This window comes from Nicotiana tomentosiformis, chromosome 7, assembly GCF_000390325.3.
Source record: "Nicotiana tomentosiformis chromosome 7, ASM39032v3, whole genome shotgun sequence".
Taxonomy (NCBI): Eukaryota; Viridiplantae; Streptophyta; class Magnoliopsida; order Solanales; family Solanaceae; genus Nicotiana; species Nicotiana tomentosiformis.
In genome coordinates this window covers 50,244,121-50,267,209 of record NC_090818.1, presented here as the reverse complement: position 1 = coordinate 50,267,209, position 23,089 = coordinate 50,244,121, and the positions used below count along the sequence as shown (strand labels likewise).

Sequence of the window (23,089 nt, the reverse complement as noted above, 5' to 3'; positions counted from 1 at the left end):
CCTTCGCGAACGCGACCAGCTCAATGCGAAAGCGAAGCTTTAGAGGCCTGGGGGAGGGGTCAGTTGTCCTTATACGCGAACACGAGCACTGGCATGCGAACGGGAAAGCCAAGGGGGAAAAAGCCTTCGCGAACGCGAAAGCCACGGGCTGCTACTCATCGAGAACGCGACAGGCCCTTCGTGAATGCGAAGAAGACATGACCCTTGTGACTTAAAACAGAACCAAAACGGGATTTTTTCCATTTTTTCACAAACCCTCAGTTATAACTCGGCTTAGGGGAAATTTCAAAGGAAATTTTCACGATTTCGAACTGTGTAAGTGTTCTTTATCATATAGTGATTGTATTTCATAAATCTAAGTCTATATTCATCATTTATTTCGCATTTAGATGGAAGAAATTGAATTTTTTGTAAAATTTTCGAAAAACGAAAATTTAAGATTTGAAGGTCCATTTGATATCGGAATTGGACAATTTTTGTATGGTTGAACTCTTATCGGAAGGGGTGTTCGGATTTCGTAAGTGTTTCCAAATTTTGAGACGTGGGTCCCACTATCGAATATTTTTATAAATTTCGGATTTTTATGCGAAAAATTAGTAAATTCATATGGAATTAATTCCTATTATTCGTATTGAACATATTAAATTATTTGTGAATAGATTTGAAACTTTTGGAGACAAATTTAAAAGGAAAAGTTGTGGTTGAGTAATTGATTGAAATTTGCAAAGCGAGGTAAGTGTCGTGGTTAACTTTGACTTGAGGAAATAGAACCCTTAAATTATTTGTTATGTGAATTGCATGTGAACGACGTATAGGCGAGGTGACGAGTGTCTATACGTCATCAAATTAATTGTTTGCCTGCTTATTTGAAAAATCATAAATTATTTTACATCATGAATTAATTATTATAATAATTATGTCTCTCCTATTCTTTGTCAAATATTAATTCTTGAATTCCTGCATTAATTGTTACATGCTATTTGAATTATGTACCTTAATTTTTAATTGACATTTAGCATATTAAATATTAAACTGCATATTTTCTCTCTGATTTTCATAATAATAATTTGCTATGTGCCTCTGTTTGTTTCATAATTAAATCATAAATTATTGTATGTTTGTTGTCTTATAATTTTATATAAATTGTTGCACTCATTGGGGAAATTTCTTCTATAAGAATTAGTAAATAAATATGTTGGAGGAGCGGGTTGCACGCCGCAACAGAATTGATTATAATGAACATATTGGAGGATCGGGTTGCACGCCGCAACAGACTTATTAAAAGTCCATATTGGAGGATCGGGTTGCACGCCACAACAAACTTATTTAAAAGTCTATATATATATATACTTGATTGAAATAAATATACAACAGACTTATTAAAAGTCCATATTGGAGGATCGGGTTGTACGCCGCAACAGACTTATTAAAAGTCCATATTGGAGGATCGGGTTGCACGCCGCAACAAACTTATTTAAAAGTCGACATACATATATATATTGGTGGATCGGGTTGCACGCCACAACAAATTTGATTAAAAATAAATATATTGGAGGAGCGGGTTGCACGCCGCAACAGAATTGAATGTGAATATATTGTGAGAGTGGGTTGCACGCTGCAACAGAATTGAATGTGAATATATTGTGAGAGCGGGTTGCACACTGCAACATAATTGAATGTGAATATATTGTGAGAGCGGGTTGCACGCTGCAACAGAATTGATGGAAATGATAATTGGTTATGACTGCTGAGTTGGCTTAAATTTTTATAAATGAGTTACCTGATTTATTTCTACTATTTGTTGTTGTTATTAATATTGCGTATAGGTAATGTAAGTGACCAGCCTTAGCCTCGTCACTACTTCGTTGATGTTAGGCTCAGCACTTACCAGTACATGGGGTCGGTTGTACTGATACTATACTCTGCACTTCTTGTGCAGATTTTGGAGTTGGTCCCGGCAACGCACCATAGACTTGCTCGGATTTCAGCTACCAGAGGAGACTTAAGGTATAACTGCATGGCGTCCGCAGTTCTGAAATCCCCGTCTATTTTACTTTAGCTGTGTGTTTATTTCCAGACAGCTTTATTTATTCAGACCTTTATTTGTATTTATTCTAGAAGCTCGTGAACTTGTGACACCAAATTCTGGGATGGTATTTAGACACCGTCATTTTTATGGATTATTTCACTATGTTTCAAACTTTGCTTCCGCTTTTTTTTCCTTGATTATTAATAATGTAAAAATTATTTAAAAATTGATTAATATTATTCTAACGTTGGCTAATTGCCTGGCAAGTGAAATGTTAGGCGTCATCACGATTCGAAGGTGGGAATTTCGGGTTGTGACATAACTAATCACGGATTAGTTATCCCGGGATTGTAGGTAGGATAACTAATTCTATGATAACTAATTACGGGATTAGTTATCCCGAAATTATAGGGATTAGTTAATCCCGAAATAATTAATCATGGGATAACTTGCTTCCCAACCAAATGACTCCTAATTCCCTCTTGGCGCGCCGTCCATCATTATGGCCATTGAACTGTGGCTTTTTTCACTCCTAAAAATCTTTGACATATATTAGTTTTATTGTTTTATGCTAACCATACCCTTGATTAATTCCTTAATTACCTACTGTCTACTGATTTTAGAATGTAGATTTATTCAATGTTAATCCACATTGTTAATGTTGGATTTTAGTTGCAGTGTAAATGGGAAATGGAGGAAAAAGAAATGGAAGGAAATGAAATTTTGAATTGGTTCCTTTTTACAAAGGAACTTTGTCTCTACTTGAATAGAAATAGAAAGATTGTTGTATTTATATATAGAAACACTTCTTCTAACTCTTAAAGAGTTGATAAGAAAGCAAGTCTTGCATTATCGTTCGCTCGTTCGACATGGCTTCGACTTCGAATTCCCGAGCTTTTTTTTTCCAATGGTAATTTCAAATGGTCAGGTTTAAAATCTTGACTGAATAGACATGAATTTTCGTCAAGAGACACTCTCTTATTTCTGAACATGCACCTTCGCACCAACCTGATGGCTATAAATTCAGTGGCTTGATCTCATTCTGCACCACCAAAAATCTGCAAACTTTTCCCTCTCTCTTTTGTATTTCTGCATAGTTTTCAAAAGCAAGACATAAACATGCAGTGTGTGATCTATTTCCCATTTGAGTTCGACGAAGTTCTGTGATGTAAATTGTCGTTATCACATAATAATTTTTCGTTATATCCTGGGAAGAATTAATCCATAAAACTCTGGGCAATAGTTAGAGGATTAAATTACTTAAGGTCATACAAGCAAATTATGGGCTTGAAATTCTTTTTTCATGTTTCAATTTTTGACTAACAACATTTACCGTTTTATTTTCAATTTGTTGTTATTTTACTGTACTGACTTCTGAAAACCGGATTTAAGAGTTAACACTTAGAACTCATACTTTAAGTTCGAACTTACTATATTACTAACTTATAATTATGAATTTGTCTAGAAGATCATTGATCTCCCTTCTTTCACTACTTTCATTTTGCCAAACCTCGAAACCAACTTCAATTTGCAATCAATCTGATTTTTTAAAAAAATGAAAAAATAAAAGCAACCTAGCCTCCAAATAACAAGGTGAATATGTGCTTAGCACCAAATGTTAATTGGATGTTTCCAGGAGGATTACGGAGAAATCTAATTATTGGAATTTTGTACTTCACTTAAAAGGCTAATTATAATATTATTTGCATTTCGCACGAGTAACCTTCTTTTTTTTTTTCCTCTTTAAGATTTTTTTTGCTAAGGACCTTCTAAATGCTATTGTTGTAGAGATGCACAAGAAGACTATATTGCTCACATCTTTTTATCAAGCTGGAAAGCTCAATATGTATGGAAATATTTCAGTCAGAGCGTAGGTATTACTATTTCAAGCAACTTAAAACAGACATTGGTGATATGGTGGTCCATTAAGCCTTTGAATGAGGTGCATTGTTTTATTCTTCAATGTGTTCCTTCAATTATCTGTTGGGAGTTGTGGAAACAAAGGTATGTAGCTAAATATGAAGGTTCATATGTTTCTGTACAAAGCTTGCTAGATCGAGTGCAATCAGTGATAATCATACTTCTTAAAGTTCACTACAAGGGAATCAAATGGCAAGACGACTGGACTGGAATTTGCAGGTTCCTAGAAGGTTTTAAACCTCCGATAAAAGCTCTCAAGGTGATGTGGTCACTTCCTCCTTCAGGTAGACTGAAGCTTAACACGGATGGGAATAGTAATGTTATGAAAAGAGTGGCCGGTATTGGGGGTATTGTTAGGGATAGCAGTGGAAAGCTTGTCAGGGCATATGCCAAGGCTCTTCACTTCTGCTAACAATACGGCTGAAACACAAGCTGCACTTTTTGGAATTGAGTGGATTGCGTTCAATAGGATTCATAATGTAATTCTAGAAATGGACTCTTTATTGATTGTTAATATGCTTAATGGATCTTCTTCAACTTTTTGAGAGATTCATGATGATATTTTAAAGATGAAAAAGATTATTCAGAGTCATCAAATTGAAGTCCAACATTGCTATAGAGAAGGAAATTTAGTGGCAGGCACACTATCAAAATATGTTGCTACATTGGATATTCTACCTATTGCTATCATCTTCCTCAATGTCTAAGATCTACCTAGGGAGACTGTTGGGTATATCAAATGGATAGGAGGCAAATGCCTTCATTTAGATTCAGGAGATCAAAAATGAAGAACCTGCGGCTAGATGGAGTAGGATAATAATCGTATATATGTTGTGTTTTCATAACAGCACATGTATATGGAAGACTCACTTCCTGCAATCATAGTAGTACTAACATAGCCTTTTTTTGGTGTTAACTTATATTGGATTGGGCATGTCCAGTCCTTTCTAATTCACAGAGAAACATAGGTATTTGGTTCCTTTTGTTGTATGTTTCTCATTTTGGTTTATTAATCTACAGGTAGGGGTCTGCCTAACCCCCACCAAAATGGTGGCCTTTTAATCAACCAAAAAAAAAAAAAAAATTATTAAGATACAAGAACTTTTTATTTTTTCAATTTCATTTTTTTGTGTTACGTCAATTCATTCTAATTTACTTAGGTAGAAACATCTGATATATTTCTAAATTAAGTATTTAAACATTATAGTAAAAAAATCCTAAACACTTATTTTGTCTCGGATTTCCATTATTGTAATGTTTGATTAAGACGTATTCATAACTAAGACATATGGTAAGAGTGTTTAGAGTATTAACTCTAACTAGTCTTGTGATACGCGCGTTGCACGTGTATAATATTTTAATGAAAAAAAGAATATTAAAATATTTTGTTAATATGTTATATTTGATTTATGAAATAAAAGTATATGTTCCTAAAAATGATAAATGTTGATCATGTGTAGCTAACTCAATAAAAGAAAAAATTACCACATAAAATTTTTCAATCATCTGTTAATATATTCAATTATAAACTTATTTTAGTTTTATAATTTCATCACTCCAAATTCAAAAATTATCATTCTTCCTTCCTAGTTTCAATATTCACATATAAAATTTAAGAGATTTATAATTTTAGTTTTAAAATTCTAATTTGAGAACTTCACCAAAAAATGAATTTGGTTGATGAATGATATTAAATAATAGTTTCTTTGTATAACTATTAAGAAATTGAGAATAACATATCTCCCATTTAGTAAATAAGATATGATGTTACTTATAATTTAATCAAAATATAAGAGAGAAAATATTACATTAAGAAAAATAAACATGAATCTTCATGCTATTTTGGAGAAAAACGTATTCCTTTCCGTTTTAAAGTAATGTCCATTTTTCTTTAACTTGTCATCAAATAAACTCTTTAAATGAAATTTTTTTAAAATTTGTTTTAGTCTTTAAGTTTCAAATTGATACAAAACTTAAGAAGAAGAGCGAAAAGTTCTACTATTTGGTAAGAGAACATTTAAGTCAAAAGCGTGTTTTAGTGTTTGAATTACAATTATTGGTTAAATATTTGGAGTTGAAGTAATAAATTCTAAAAGGAAAGAACTTATATAGCTAAAACCTACTCGACTTCAAATTCTTAATTATATAAGTTAGTACATAGTTCGAATATGGAAAATTTTAATCAATAAATTTTAATTGATTTTGTAATCCTAAATATTAGGAAAATAATTATGACTATTCCTAAATATTAAAGAAATAATTTAATTAATATTCCTAAATATTAGGTTAAACATTAAAAATTAAAAGACTATTTTGTCTAGTGCGGACTCTATTTTTAAGGGTAAAAAAGACGAACGACATTTCGTTAATGACCTTCGTGCTTTTAATATAGTATAAATTTAAATATCAGAAGAAATTTGTATGACTCGCTATCATATTTTCCAATACTTCATACTCCCTTTATCCCAATTTATGTGATACTTTTTGCTTTTCGAGATTCAATAATATATCAAGTACATTCTCACAAGTAAGATCCGGGTAAGGCACATAGTGTATACATAAACCTTACCCCTATCTTGTACAAGCAGAGAAGTTATTTGCGATAAACCTTCGACTCAGATAAGCACGATATTAGCAGTAAATAAATGCAATATAAAAGATGGACAAATCATGGAAAGAAAACATACGTAATAGCTGGATATTAACAAACTGAAATAAAAGCAACATTAGGTAATAATATGAATCCAAGAATAAGCGGCAACTAGGGTAATACTAAAGCTACCAGTATGTAAGGGAAATATGTTTTACTACTTACTAACCTTCTACACTAATCTTCGAGTTCCACAATCTCCTCTTAAGGGTCGTGTACTCAGTAAGCTGAAGATGCGTCATATCATGCCTAATCATCTCTCTCCAATACTTGTTAGGTCTTCCTCTACCCCTCCTTAAACCCACCATGTGCAGTCTTTCACACCTCCTTACTGGGACATTCGGGCATCTTCTCCTCACAGGTCATATTATCTCATCTCACTTTCCGCAGCTTATCCTCCACGGAGGCTATCCCCCACCTTGTCCCGAATATCTTTATTCCTGATCTTGTCTCTCCTAGTATGCTCACACATTCATCCACCTCCATATTCGCATTTTCGCTACTTTCACTTTTGGACTTATTATTTTTGCTTTTCGAGATTCAAACTTATTATACTTCTTAATTTTGACCATGCATTTGGACATAAAAAATTTTAATGTTTCGAAATAAAATTTGCATATTTAAAAATTATATATGTAAAAAGTATAATAAGTCACAATAATTAATAATTTAAAATATTTAAAAGGTATATAAAAAAATTATGATCAAAGAATAATTTGCTTGCCTTTCGGATCCGAACACCTTCACATAAATTGGGACGGAGGAAATACTACTTATTTTGTTATTGGTCTTCATTAAAACACTATTGCAAGTATTACCAAACAAAGATCGTGTATATCAAGCTTACTTTTATTTCTTAAGATAACTATTCAAGTTAAAATATTACGAAATGAATTACTAGGATAGTACACTGTGAATGATGTTGCTATATTTCAAATAAAGTTGATACAAGCAGAAAAGGAAGGGGAAAAATGGAAAATATTTCTACTGTGTGAACATGGAGAGATGACTTACCAAGTTGGTGGCAGATGGACCCACTAGACTGGGCTTGCCATGGTCAAAGCTAATCGAATTGGGCCTGGCCCACACCATTGCTTAAGTCTTCTTTCAACTAAAGCCGACTGATTCTATGCATTTAAAGACGTGGTGGGTCCTACTTTCTCAGTGACTGGATAGCTGTCGCCGTTGTAAAGGGCCACGTTTGAGATCTTTCAGCCTCAAAATTTGACCTAAGCACTTGCAATTACAAAGCGGGTTACATGCAACCAATAGTTTTTACGGAAAAGGGTCAAAAATATTCATTAAATATACCTTCGTTATATTATTTATTTACCTATCTATGATGTTATAAAATTAGTACAAAAATATCCTTTCTGCCGTTAGAATCTTCCACCGTAACAACATCATCCTACGTGGCTTGACAATTATACTGAAGTAGGTCCCGTGTGGCATGCCACCTCACCCCAGCCCATTCTTCCACACCTCCATTCCCCCTCTATTTTACCACCATTAATAAACCCTCCTTTCATTGCAGCAAACTTGTTTATCAGATCTCACAAAAAATAAACTTTATCAACAATTTTTTCATCTTGTTTATCGAAAAAATCGGATAACGTTAGATTTGTGGATGATTCTAAGGATATGCGATACAATTTGATATAAATCGCGTAGAGAAATGGAAATATGTGTATTGTTGACTGTAAGAACGAAAATAATAAGCAAAAAGAATGAATAAGTAAAACAAGCACAAGGGGATTACTATCAATATCTAGAGGAAGTGGTCTTTTTTATGTTCCACCTGCTCTAGCTTACAAGGATTCTCCCTTTTATAAAAGAGGGTCATTACCAAAAAACAATAAAATAAAACATGTAGTGGAAGACCCATGATGACATGTCTCTTCCTTGATTCCCGCCAAGATTCTCTTTATTGGTGTGGTTGCAACGGCTCTTGTCTGTGAGCTCGATACTAACTTGAACTCGTTACTGGGTCGGGCCCTTCGGTCTTGGATCGAGTTCGACCTTCGAGATGGGTGTCGCGTATTTCCGACCTCGAAGCAGTGCCTTGCGGATCGATTCGGTCACGGGCTCGATAGGATTATCGAGCCGCCTCCTCGAGCGACCTTCGGGCTCGAGGTTCGTTAGTACCGACCTCAGAGCTCACTCCCAAAAATCTCATTCCGACTTCTTAACACTCGAACTCGATCGATCGTAGGAAGGCCGAAATCTATTTCGACCGTATACAGATAGTCCTCTCGTTTCTCGGAAAAGGATGTGGCGAGAAACAATATGATTTCCCAGCAGCTCGATCAGATATACACTGATGTTTTTATCTGATGATTTTCCAGCAGCTCGATCAGATATACACTGATGTTTTTATTGATCCCGACCATGACGTATGTAATGCTCGATCATCTTATGCGTCTTTATAGTCTCCGACTTTATCGAGGATACCCGAATTTTTTCTTCCCCGGTGGGAATTGCCAGTTACCTTCGGTCTTTGGTGACCGGAGAAGATCAATCAATGATGAATGTGGAGGGGCTTCCTGTCTTTTCAACGAGGCCCAACATGCTTTGAATCGGATAACTTCTGATGGCGTTTTCGCCGCTTTTGTACAAAAATTTTGTAAATACAAATCTTTCTTCTTCTTTTTTGAAGAGAAATGGCCTTTCAAACTAAATAGACAGTTTGAATTTAAATCTCTGTTGCCTTCGGGCCTCGTGGGTAGTCCCCTTTGCTTTATCGGGCTCGAGCGTCCTTCAGCTTAAATAGTCAAGTGTTTGTTTTAATTCGAAGAAATGAGTAGTTTTGCTTGAACTAATGCAGCTCGTAGGCGTAATAGTCGAGCGAGTGATGGCCCGAACTCGAAATAAAGGTAGCTCGTAGGCTTAGCAATCGAATGAATGATTCGAACTCGATACAATATAGCCCGTAGGCGTAATAGTCAAAGTAGCCCGTAGGCTTAATGGTCGAGTGAGTGATTGCTCAAACTCGAAATAAGGGTAGCCCGTAGGCTTGGCAATCGAGTGAATGATTCGAACTCGATGCAATGTAGCCCGTAGGCGTAATAGTCAAAGTAGCCCGTAGACTTAATGGTCGAGTGAGTGATTGCTCGAACTCGAAATAAAGGTAGCCCGTAGACTTGGCAATCGAGTGAATGATTCGAACTCGATGCAATGTAGCCCGTAGGCATAATAGTCAAAGTAGCCTGTAGGCTTAATGGTCGAGTGAGTGATTGCTCGAACTCGAAATAAAAGTAGCCCGTAGGCTTGGCAATCGAGTGAATGATTCGAACTCGATGCAATGTAGCCCGTAAGCGTAATAGTCAAAGTAGACCATAGGCTTAATGGTCGAGTGAGTGATTGCTCGAACTCGAAATAAAGGTATCCCGTAGGCTTGGCAGTCGATCGAATGATTCGGACTCGATCCTGTTTGCATAATAAATCTGGAACATAGAATATCGGTAAAGAAGAGAGCTTTCTTTGCAGGTCATTACACATGGGTTCATATTTTGCGTCAGGGCTCGGGCCAGCTATATAAGCATGGTTCGTTTTGACCGTTTGGCCCTTACAACGTTTCCCGTTGAGACACTGTTTGTCATGAAATAACGAAGTAACTTCCTTTGCACCGAACTTGATAATCATCACAGATGCGTTCAATGATAAAGCCCCTATGTGTACGAGGTTGATTTTAAAGAGGCCTCGGATACTCAGCAGTAGTATCATTTCCGTTATATGGCTGGTATCGATCTCTGGTCGACTTTTGCTTTTTCGTAATGGTCCTAGAAGTCAACTGGTCATCTTCGACTCTTATTTTGGATTGATATAGATTGTGCACATCGGTCCAAGTAATAGCTGGGTACTCGATCAGATTTTGCTTCAGCCGCCGCGAAGCCCTCGAGCTCCGCTCATTTAGACCTTGAGTGAAAGCTTGAACAAACCAATTGTCTGTGACTGGTGGCAGATCCATTCATTCCATTTAAAAACGAGCTACGAACTCTCTTAGCATCTCGTTATCCTTTTGCATTACCTTGAATGGGTCCGACTTTCTGGTTTCGACCTTTATGGCTCCGGCATGAGCTTTTACGAAGTAATCTGCAAGCATAGCAATAGAATCAATGGAGTTAGATGGTAAATTATGATACCATATCATTGCCCCTTTTGACAGGGTTTCACCGAATTTTTTTAATAATACAGATTCGATCTCATCATCTTCCAAATCATTACCCTTGATGGCACACGTGTAAGAAGTGATGTACTCGTTGGGGTCGGTCGTTCCGTTATATTTGGGTATTTCGGGCATACGGAATTTTTTGGGGATTGGTTTTGGGGCTGCACTCGAGGGAAAAGGCCTTTGAATGAATTTTTTCGAATCTAGCCCTTTTATCATTGGTGGAGCCCCCGGGATCTGGTCGACCCTGAAATTATATGTTTTTACTTTTTTATCATTGGCTTCGACTCGTTTTGTGAGTTCCTCGAGCAATTTAGTAATTTCGGGAGTAGTCCTCGATTCTTGCTCATTTGGCTTCTCTATGGCTGGTTCCGTTCTATGGGTGACTTCTCGAAGCGGATTAGGCTCCGGCCTGCTTTGTACCTGAGTTTGGCTCTACAACTGAGCTATCGCTATTTGCTGGGCTTGTAGCATCTCGAAGATCATCCGTAAGCTGACTCCGATCTCCTCCACGTTATGGGTGTCTCGAGCTACGGATCGAGTATCGCCTTGAATGCTTCTTCCCGGTTCGGAACGCTGATTCATCTCTAGAGCTATTTGTGAATTGACATCCAATGATACTTCGGCTCAAATTTCGGGTGCTTCGATTCGAGCCTCAGCGCCTTCATCGAGTGGCCTTCCGGCCCCGGGTGCCAAGTTATTGGTTTTATCTTGAAGGCCGACTTCGTGGTCGATAGGTGAAGCCATTGCTGATTTAAAGTTGTAAACTGGCGTGTACTTTTAGGTTTATATCAAATGATCACTGTTACCCTTGGCCCCACGGTGGGCGCCAAACTGTTTACCGGAAAAATCGGATAACGTTAGATTTGTGGATGGTTCTAAGGATATGCGATACAATTTGATATAAATCGCGTAGAGAAATGGAAAGATGTGTATTGTTGACTGTCAGAACGAAAATAATAAGCAAAAAGAATGAATAAGTAAAACAAGTACAAGGGGATTACTATCAATATCTAAAGGAAGTGGTCTTTGTTATGTTCCACATGCTCTAACTTACAAGGATTCCCCCTTTTATAGAAGAGGGTCATTACCAAAAAATAATAAAATAAAACATGTAGTGGAAGACCCATTATGACTTGTTTCTTTCTTGATTCCCGCCAAGAATCTCTTTGTTGGTGTGATTGCAACGACTCTTGTCTGTGAACTCGATACTAGCTTGATCTCGTTACTGGGTCGGACCCTTCGGTCTTGGATCGAGTTCGACCTTCGAGATGTGTGTCGCGCATTTCCGACCTCGAAGCAGTGCCTTGCGGATCGATTCGGTCACGGGCTCGATAGGATTATCGAGCCGCCTCCTCGAGCGACCTTCGGGCTCGAGGTTCGTTAGTACCGACCTCAGAGCTCACTCCCAAAAATCTCATTCCGACTTCTTAACACTCGAACTCGATCGATCGTAGGAAGACCGAAATCTATTTCGACCGTGTACACATCTTCAACCGTGACCCGAAATTGGCAACGGACAGTGTGATTTTGTCTCAATTGTTAAATATGAAAGTGAAACTGAAACAGGGCTTATCAATATGATTCTTGAGTAAATAAAAATGTCATTTTGATGCTGCAAAGTTTAACTAGTGATTTATCCCCTTAGTTATTGTATCAACATACTTAACATTTTTATGAAACTAGTCCCAGCAAGTCTCTGCCTAGTGATTGAAAAAGATGGTAGTCCTTTGGGTCTTATTTTTGTCAACTAATTCCAATTTGAACAAAAACATTTTTGGTTTCGCGAGAGACATACACAATTTTGCAACCAAAAGACATCACAGATTATAAGACGTGGGTTGCAAAAAGGCGAAGTGGCAAACATGAAATCTGATAGTCTTGATAGGAAATTTTATCCTGTATGATGTATTCCAATCATGAGGCTTTGTTAAGCAAACAGTGAGAAGAAAAATGAAATCGGGCACGATTCGCATGGAATAAAATGGGGTTGGGGTGCCACATGGCGTACGCCTCAGTGTAATTGTGACTTTAACGGTAGAGGAATATTTTTGTACCAATTTTATAATGTCGGGATAATGTTGGACGAATAGTATAACGTAGGGTATATTTAATTATTTTTTCATAGTAAAAGAGTATTTTTGGACATTATCTGTAGTTTTTATTACTCCTTTGAGATTTATTGTCCGATGTAATCATTAATCAGATTATTGAAAAATAAAATTAGATTAATTAATTAAAATTAATACTACTATTTTATTTAAATAAACATTTAAATTTCAGCACTATTAACAACTTTCTCATTTAAAATGATTTATTTAGATTAAAGTTCGACTGTGATAATTCACCAAAATACATCAAGAGATTGTACATAACCTTGTAATTCACAAGTCCAATTACCATATGCAATATAATTTTTTACTTGTAAAAATGGCAAAATAGGCTAAACTTTAGTAAACAAAATAGTACAGTAGTAAATTATAATGCGGGTTGAAGTCATAACGGAGCAAAGTAAGGACTTCTGAGGAGAGACTTAAAATACAAAGAAAATGCAATGCGCGTCGAAAACAATGGAAAGCCTTTATAGAAGACTTCAGGAGGCGATTATTACTTATTAGTTAAAAACTACTTCTATTTCAATTTAGATGATATTTCGCTTATTGAGAGTTAAATTGCATAAATTTTGACCAATAATTAAAAATCTACGTTTTAGTTATATTGATATGAGAAAATTATAATTTATAATAATACTTTCCGTATAGTTTTTGAATATTTAAATCTTAATTTTAAAATACTAAGTTGAACTAATTCACTTTAATTTCAAAGTTTAATCAATTGATTCTCAGTAAGCAAAATATGTCATCTAAATTGAAACAGAGAGAGTAAGTGATAAATATACAACACGTAAACATACATTGTATAGTAGAAATTATAGTTGAAGAATATATTAAAGTGTTGAAATATTAAGTGTTAGACAAATTACAAAATGGCAATCTAAATATCACGGAAGATTACATTTTAAAATTTAGAACATGTAATTTTAACCCTATGACATAGAATAAATATGTACAGAAACTATAGAAATATTTTAAATTCTAAAATGAACCTATTCGCATAGTCTATAAATCTATTTTAATTGTTAATGAGTATATTAATCCCATTGAGATCATCAATCTCGTATCAATAAACAAATAATAAATGACTAGTCCCTCTTCAGCATTAACAATAATTTCGTAAGAATTAGCTTTAATAAAAAAATTAAAAAAAAAGTAAATAGTGGTACTACTAAGGAGCAAGGAGTTTGAGAGTTGAGATATATCAAAACAACAACAACGACAACCCAATAAAATCCTACAAAGTGGAGTCTGGGGAGACGCACACCTTACCCCTACCCCGATGGGGTAGAGAGGTTGTTTCTGATAGATCCTCGGCTCAGACGAAAATAAAACAAGAAGAGACAATCCATCAGTAACGTCAGCAGAAATCGTAGAAATAGTAACAAAAGCATAAAAATCAAAAAATAGATGACATGCAATAACATTAATCAGTAATTAAGGCCCGGGGTTAAGAAAAACAGAAAGGATAGTGTGGACTCAGTATTAAGCACAAGCCGTCTAAGATCAACCCTATCCAACCCCGCCTCACCATCGGTATGAAGTAGGAAAAGCTCGACTACCCCTAGTCTACAACCCTAATGCTTGACCTCCATACCTTCCTATCAAGGGCCATGTCCTCGGAAATCCGCAGTCGTGCCATGTCCTGCCTGATCACGTCTCCCCAATACTTCTTAGGCCGCCCTCTACCTCTTCTCGTACCCACCACAGCCAACCGCTCACACCTCCTCACCGAAGCATAAAGGCTTCTTCTTCGCACGTGCCCGAACCATCTGAGCCTCGCTTCCCGCATCTTGTCATCCACAGGGGCCACACCCACCTTCTTCCAGATAACTTCATTCCTAATCTTATCCATCCTAGTATGCCCGCACATCCACCTCAACATCCTCATCTGTGCGACCTTCATCTTCTGGATATGAGAGTTCTTAACCGGCCAACACTCTGCCCCATACAACATGGCCGGTCTAACTACATCTCTATAAAACTTACCTTTGAATATCGGTGGCACTTTCTTGTCATACAAGACTCCAGATGCTAGCCTCAATTTCATCTAGCCTGCCCCTATACGCTTAGTGACGTCCTCGTCGATCTCTCCGTCCCCATGAATAACCGACCCAAGGTACTTGAAATTACCTCTCTTGGGAATGACCTGTGATCCAAGCCTCACATCCCTGCCTACTACCCTCGACTCAGCACTGAACTTGCACTCTAGGTACTCTGTTTTAGACCTGCTCAACTTGAAACCCTTAGACTTGAGAGCCTGTCTACAAACCTCCAACCGCTCGTTAACACCGTCCCGCGTCTCATCAATTAAAACTATGTCATCAGCAAATAACAAACACCATGGCACATCCACTTGAATATGGTGTGTGAGTGCATCCATCACCAAGGAAAATAAGAACGGACTAAGCGCAGAGCCTTGGTGTAACCCCATAACAACCGAAAAATGCTCTGAGTTGCATCCCACGGTCCTAATCTTAGTCTTAGGTCCATTATATATGTCCTTGATCGCTATGATGTAAGCTACCGGCACACCCTTTGCCTCAAGACATCTTCAGAGCACATCCTTAGGGACCTTGCCATACGCTTTCTCCAAGTCAATAAATACCATGTGCATACCAACCTCCTAATAAGGTGGATAGCTTCTGTAGTTGAGTGACCCAACATAAACCCAAACTGGTATTCGGATATAGATACTGTCTTCCTCACCCTCACCTCCACCACCCTTTCCTAAACTTTCATGGTATGGCTTAGTAACTTGATACCCCTATAATTGTTACAACACTGGATATCACCTTTGTTCTTGTACAATGGTACCACTGTACTCCACCTCTACTCATCCGGCATCCTCTTCGTTCTAAACATTACATTGAACAACCCAGTCAGCCACTCCAAGCCTGCTCTACCCACACACTTCCAAAACTTAACCGGAATTTTGTCTGGCCCAGGCGCTCTACTCCTACTCATCTTACGCAAAGCCCCCACGACCTCCTCCACCTTAATGCGCCTGCAATTGAGATATATCAAAAAGCGAAAGTCAATTGGAGCGAGGAGTACTTGTTTTGCAGTTAAGGATGTTCATAAAAATCCGAAAAATCGAATTAATCGACAAAAAAAAGTTGATCGTTTTTTTTATATGGTTTGGTTTTGGTTTTGAATTTTAAAAATCTCGAATTTAATTTGGTTTTGGTTTAATAAAAAACCCGTAAAAAATTAAACCGACTATAGAAGTAGCTATTTAAAATTTATTATTACACCTATATATGTATATTTTTATACAAAATTTTTAAAAAGTATCTGCACTGTTAGTCTAATTCTTTGCTATTACAATAATTTAGTTCTTTGCTTTTACATTCTAGTTTGATTAGTAATTTATTTTTGCTAAGTACAAAAATCCATTTCATGTTAAAAACAAAACTATAATAATTTTAATTTAATCCTTAAATTATTCATCACATATTGATTCAATTATCATCAATATATTTTGGTAAATGATAGATTTCTTAAAGAGCAATTGACTTGATAGTGTTATGTTGAAAATATAGTCGACGTAATGTGTTTAGGAAAAAATAGATGCGAACCAAACCATGAACACCCCTATTTGCAGTTGTTTCTAAATGAGAGAGGATGGATCTTTACACATATAGCATGTCAGATTCGTTATATATTTTTTTAATCGGTATATATAAATTATACATTAATTATATATAATATATATATATATATAATATTCATTTATTATTTTTAGTTTAAGCGATTAAGTAAACGATTATTTAAATTAATTCTTCAAGGAAAAACAAAAAGCTGAATTCCGTAGGCCGTTAACTCCAAGTGGGCTGGCCCGAAACTCCTATATCACTTGGGAGTATATGAATCGAACAGGGTGACAGCTCGATGGTTCCTGCCAGTTCAATATTCATGGCTCATTAAGGGTCTTTTGGTTTGAATACGGCTTATGTCGGAATAAGTTATGTTGAGATTAGTTATTATGATATTATTTTTTATCCATTGTTTGGTATGTTATATTAAAAATGACAATTGCATAATTTCTAAGAAGAAGGTATAAGTTATCCCGACACTAATTACTCCACCCTCTACAAGATATAAGTTATCCCGGTACTAATTTTAATCCCGGGATAACTAATACCAGGTTTGCTAACCAAACAAAGTATTAAGATAGTATTAAAGTTTTATACCAGCACTATACCTTCTTATACCTCATACCAAACGACCCCTAAATGGTTATTTTCTTCCGGATTCGCATAAGAATACCCGCATCTGTTTCAGAATTTTAATATGCTAGTTACTAAGTTTTATATGGAAACAAATGGAAATGTTGTATCTATTTTTTTTAGCTGGTTCTCGATATTTGATATTCATTTTGGGGTCCAATCAATTTGAATTCGCGTTGAAAAGTCCTACTTTTAGAGAAAGAGGGGTAAAGTCCCTCCTTCTTTAGGTGACTCCATACCCATAGGCCAAAACTCAAGCATGTTAAGAATATACGACTACTTGCTACTTTATCACATCCTTTGATGACGCAATTGTTATATTTCATTTAACGAAAATCTGGGATCAATTTGATATAGAAGAACGATAGTGACTAAAATTCGAAAAATTTGTTAACATTAAATCGTGCCATCCGATAAAAGCATTTTTAGGAAACCTTGAAAATGGCAAACTGATTGAATTATAAGAAAACTTTTAATCATTCTTTCAGAGATGTAGTGAGATATATAAGATCTCTCCATCCTTATTCATAGATCACGTATTTGAGCTATGAGAATAAAAATATTATGATAATAAGGAACGCTTTCCCTCTAAATCGATAGTTATACCAAAAAAAACAAATACTAGTTATCATGTGTAAATGAATTAAATGACATGTAAATTTAATACAAACATTAGATGTAGGCATGTAGCTTAATTTTTATGTAAATAAATTATTGTTTTTCTCTTATTTACTTTTGAAGAGAAAATATGATTGTGCACCTATTAATCTTTTGGTTTCGTTTATCCTTTTCTTACTGGGGCAAGTAACAATACAATTTTTTTTTTCAAGAAGTGTACTTTTGGCTAAATATAGTTTTACTTAAATGCTATTCTTATGAGAATATTATAAATGTGCAAATCACATATGTGGGATGCTATTTACATGCGTACAGTACATTCTGAGCTAACAAACGTTTAGGAAATAACGTTAGTCACAACTCGTATTCGTTATAAAGCTGAATCTAAAATGCAAACTTACAAGCTTCATTCCAAAAGTGCCACTTCTTATCCTTAACACAAGACATCAAAAGAAAATTCACGCTTTTCGTAATTAGAAGATCCTAGACTACAAATTAATTACTTATTCATTCATTTTTTTTTACGTAAAATAAAACTAGGTGAAGCGATATATCATTTTCTAAAATTTTTGAAGCCAAAATTGAAATAACTACAATAATATTTACAAAGAAAAACTTAAAAGAATACACTTACTAGTTACTAGTGCTAAATAAACATACAATTTATTAAAAGCTTCATTAATAGTCATTAAAAAGTTTCAAAACTTTAAATTAGAAAATCAAAATTTGTGAAATTGTTATTTGTTTAGATTAGATGTTATTGCAAATGACTGAGAATATTCTTTGAAGTTTAATCTCAACTTTGAGGGAGTTCGGTGAAAACTCAAGTTGGATTTGGTTGGAATTTCAGAATGAAACTCGAAAAGGAAGACATAAATAAATTGTATACAAATTGTATATCGGGTGTACAAATAATATACAACTAACATAATTGAATTCAAGTTGTATGCAACTTGTATGTAAGTTGTATATGTTTGACTGATTCTATATAATAAAAAATTATGTACAAAGTATAGCTTTTGATCGTATTATGCATGACAAAAAAATTACATTCCAATGACATACACATGAATTTTCATAAGCAGTGTCAATATTTAAAGAAGTGAACAAATGAATAAATTATTGTAATGGCAAGCGGTGTCATTTTTAATATTCATACGCAATATTTTAATTTTATTTATTATTTTTACATACGGATCACAAAAATTTTTGACGAAGCGGTATCACGTGACACCGCTTCAAGCACCTACACCCCTTGTCCTTAACTTTTGTATATAAATTATAACTTTTAACTGGATTTGTATACTTTTTATAAAATATCTAGTTATTTATTGTTAATAGAAAACCAAGCTAAACCAACTAAATATTATGTTAATTTTGTAGCTATAGAAAAATTCCTTTTATAAAAGTTACGATTTAATTCGATATGTTCATCAAAGAATAAAGTACGGACGAGATTTGTTCGATACAAACATATTATGTAACTTAAATATTTCTGTAATCAAGTTATTAATGTTTTTCTCTTACTTTTTACGAGAAAAACAATTGTACACCCTCTTAAATATTAGTCCTTTGGTTTTCTTCATCCTTGCTGGGCATGTAACGACGTCGTATGGAACGGAACAATATCGTCCGCCAGATTAAAATTAGAAACGAATCTAGACCGTGTACTCATAAGGCCGCGACTCCTGAGGTATAAGAAGATTTCACCAGCAAAAAAGAAATGGCAGGAATATTTGGAGTGGGCATTGGAGCAAAGTAAGAAGTGAGAAGAGAAGAAGAGAGAATGTCAGGATCAGGAGTCACTCAACAAGAAGAGGACAAGAAGCCAGCCGATCAGGCGGCTCATATCAACCTCAAAGTCAAGGGCCAGGTCTCTTCTTTTTCTCCCTTTTACGTATGCTTACTTTTTTTTTTCGTTTGGCTGCAATCAAGTGATCACTTCGGGTTTTTTCCAGTTTTCTGCAATTGGCTTTTGTTATTAAGGGTTTAAAATTTGTTTTGGGGTACACTAGGTTTTGCTTTTAGGGCTTTTCTCCTCTATTTCTTTCTTTTCTTTTTCGCTTGGCATGCCTTTATATTTTGTTGCATCTGTCTTTGATCGTTCTGGTTTCCCAAATGTTAGTAATGTCTTCTTTTTTAACTCTTATTTTGCAGCATAATGTTTCTGTTCTAGTTCCAGTTAAAGCATTCCATGTAATATGTTACTCTTCCTTAGGTATATGAGCTTTAGAGAAACTCTAAAACACTGCCTTTTTGCATCTGCGAGCTTTAGGATATTGTTATTATAGCTATTCTCTGGTTAAAGTATGTTTTGTACCCTAAAAGATTTGGGGTTTCTAATTTGTGGTTAGTTTCTAATTTTGGAGTCACTGAGAGTGGGGGTTAATCACTGCTATTATGTTTTCTGCGTCCTATTACTTTGTCATTTTAAGATTTATTGTATGAAATTTATATTGAAGATTTGAATTGATTGAATGTTTTACTTTTCCTTTTCTCATAGGCAGTACATTGGTGTTTCTATTTTGTTGCCACGAACCGTTCTGCACCGTTCTAGTTGGAGAAATTGGATTTTCTGTAGTTGTACTTTGCGATTATGGTCTTTGATTACTGTTGAAAATATGTATTTGATCCTGAAATCCACCTTAAAACCACGTTTACTCTGAATGTCTTGAATATTTTGAATTAATTTTTTCTTCTCAATTTACTCAGATGGGTAGAATTAAATAGTGTATTGCTCCATAACCAACTGGATCTTTATCCTGATACACTGTTAGGTTGTTACCCTTTGTACACCTCCAATGAAATTCAGATATTCAATTTATTTTACGGTACTCAGTAAATTTTTTTAATGGGTGGTAGTAGATAAAGGAGACTAGGAGAGTATGGACTTTAGCTTTCTTTTTCCTGCTGACAACTGATGGCAAGGGCCAATGCACAGTCACTTTAGCTGTGGCAGTTCTCGATCAGTTTAATATACTCATTTATTCGATATATCTGCTATAGTTAAAGAGTTCATCACTAAACTAAAAAGGCCTTGTGAAATGAAGATATCATGTAGATATATGGTTGCTCCATGTAGTGTGCTTGTGTTATGTTTTTTAGTTCTTGATTTGACTCAAATATTTTTACTGTGTTCACCCAAGTGTGTGGCCTAGTTGCCTAGTGGTCAATGAAGTGGGAGGAGAACCTTGAAATCTCATGTTCGAATTCCAGCATAGGCAAAAGACACTAGATGATTTCTTCCCTTTTGCCTAAACCTTGGTGGGCAAAGTCATCAGATACATGTGCTAGTGGGAGAGGCATTGGTGGAATAATTGATGTGCACACAAGCCGGTCCGGACACCATCATCATAAAAAAATAGTTATTAGTGTGTTGTGCATACATGGTAAATCTACGCTTTGTGAATAACAATACAAATCTATTCTGCTTCCATTACCTTAATATGTATTAAAAGGTATATTTGCTTGGGAACATCCATCCCCTTCTATCATACTATTGTTCATATTCTCATGCTTAATTCCATATTTTGTTCTCTTATGTGGCTTAACTGATAATCATTTGAAAACTTAAACTTCCTACAGGGGTTAGTTCGAAAAGAGGAGGCAAAACAACAAAAGCAAAAATTGAATAAATAAATGTTGTATGTTTTGATTTCAGAACATGCCTCATCTTTTTGGATGATACTGTAAAGAAAAGAAGCCTGATTATCTCGGACTAAAAACAGAATAACTATTGATGTCTGTAGTATTTAAGAACTCTCTGCTTTTTGTTCTTTCTTGTGTGATTTTATTTTTACTAGTTAGTTCATCTTCTTGCTTGTTTTGGCTAATTTTATATAGCCAAAGTTGGTCACGTATCCTCAAAGTTCGTGTGGAAAAATTTCTGAGTGACAATAATCCATATTCCAGTATACGGGGTCTCTGAAGTTGACCAATTTTTGTAGGACGGAAATGAGGTGTTTTTCAGGATCAAGAGAAGCACACAGCTGAACAAGCTCATGAATGCTTACTGTGATAGGCAGTCTGTGGATTTCAACTCTATTGCGTTCTTGTTTGATGGTCGTCGCCTCAGGAGCGAGCAAACTCCCGATGAGGTCTCTGCCTCGCCCTTTTTCTTCACCAACCAATATTCCTCTTCCTGCCTCTCGTTTTGAAAATATCTTTCCTCATGTCCCTAAATGTCATAGAATCTGTAATGTGTTGTCTCACTACTTTTTCCATATTCTTTTTGACAGCTCGAGATGGAGGATGGGGATGAAATTGATGCTATGCTGCATCAGACTGGTGGATCCTTGGGTTAGTTTTATATCAGAGGGTTTTGGGGCAGCTTAAATTATCTTCAGTATATATTGGCCGAACTATTATGAGTGTAGTAGTGTAGTTTAGCTTGTACTCTGGCGGGCTAGTAATGAGCTGCTTATGGCGTAAAAATAGCACGGGCTAGCCAGTTTTCGGACTGGTCATTCAAAAATAGCCAGCGTTTGCAGAGTCATTGAAAAATAGCCACTATTTTGCTGCAACACGGAAAGTTCCAGCATAATATACTGGAGATCGGTGCATTTCTGTATGAACTTCCAGCATATTATGCTGGAACTCCACTACGCGGAAAGTTCCAGCATAATATACTGGAGATTGGAGCACATGTGTATGAACTTCCAACATATTATGCTGGACCAGTATATTATGCTGGAAGTCAGGCAAGAGGATGTTGTGTTTGGGAATAATCAGACAATGAAATTGGAACGACATAGAAAAGAGGACTGGAACGACACAGAAAAAAAGGATGTTGGATTTGTGTTCCTAATTGGAACGATATAGAAAAGAGGATCGTTGGATTTTGGAAGTCTTGTATGCAGTCTTGTATATAGAACAAATCCTAAAATATAAGTAGAGTAAAAATTACATCTTAAAAAATGAATTATGGGCTAAAATAGACTTGTAGAACCAAAGCAGTTCACAAAATTTCTCTCTTAAAATATCTGCAGTTATTAATCGGAATTAGGAACACAGGCACCTTTCGGATTAAGAACCAAAGTAAACATTCTAATGCTTTTCGACTTTATTAGCAGATTAGTAGCAAAAGCGAAAAAGACTGTCCAATTGAAAAATCTCACCTACTTCTAGCTATGAGTCGTGACTGGTGACTTAACAAGTGTAAATATTATACAAGGCTCTAATTTCTAACTTATTCTTTTAGATCGACATCAGTTCAGTAGTTAGAGCATCTGAATCTGAAATGACGGAAGTCAACCTCAATGTGTAATCAATATACATAAAGAAACAAACGTTTCGAAGTTTCGATTGCACAAGAAATTTTACACTTATTTTCAGTTAAATCCATTTTTCATTTCGGTT

The 23,089-nt window shown here is 35.5% G+C and overlaps 1 protein-coding gene across 1 annotated transcript; it reads left to right on the top strand.

Annotated features, from left to right (window-relative positions):
• The first annotated feature begins 19,444 nt into the window (after nucleotides 1–19,444).
• Nucleotides 19,445–22,577, top strand: LOC104117679 (small ubiquitin-related modifier 1-like). The gene is made up of 3 exons (XM_009628751.4): nucleotides 19,445–19,604; nucleotides 21,679–21,828; nucleotides 21,970–22,577. Exons 1-3 carry the CDS (start codon nucleotides 19,518–19,520, stop codon nucleotides 22,033–22,035), a joined length of 303 nt encoding a protein of 100 aa, XP_009627046.1. The 5' UTR covers nucleotides 19,445–19,517; the 3' UTR covers nucleotides 22,036–22,577.
• Nucleotides 22,578–23,089: the final 512 nt, after the last annotated feature.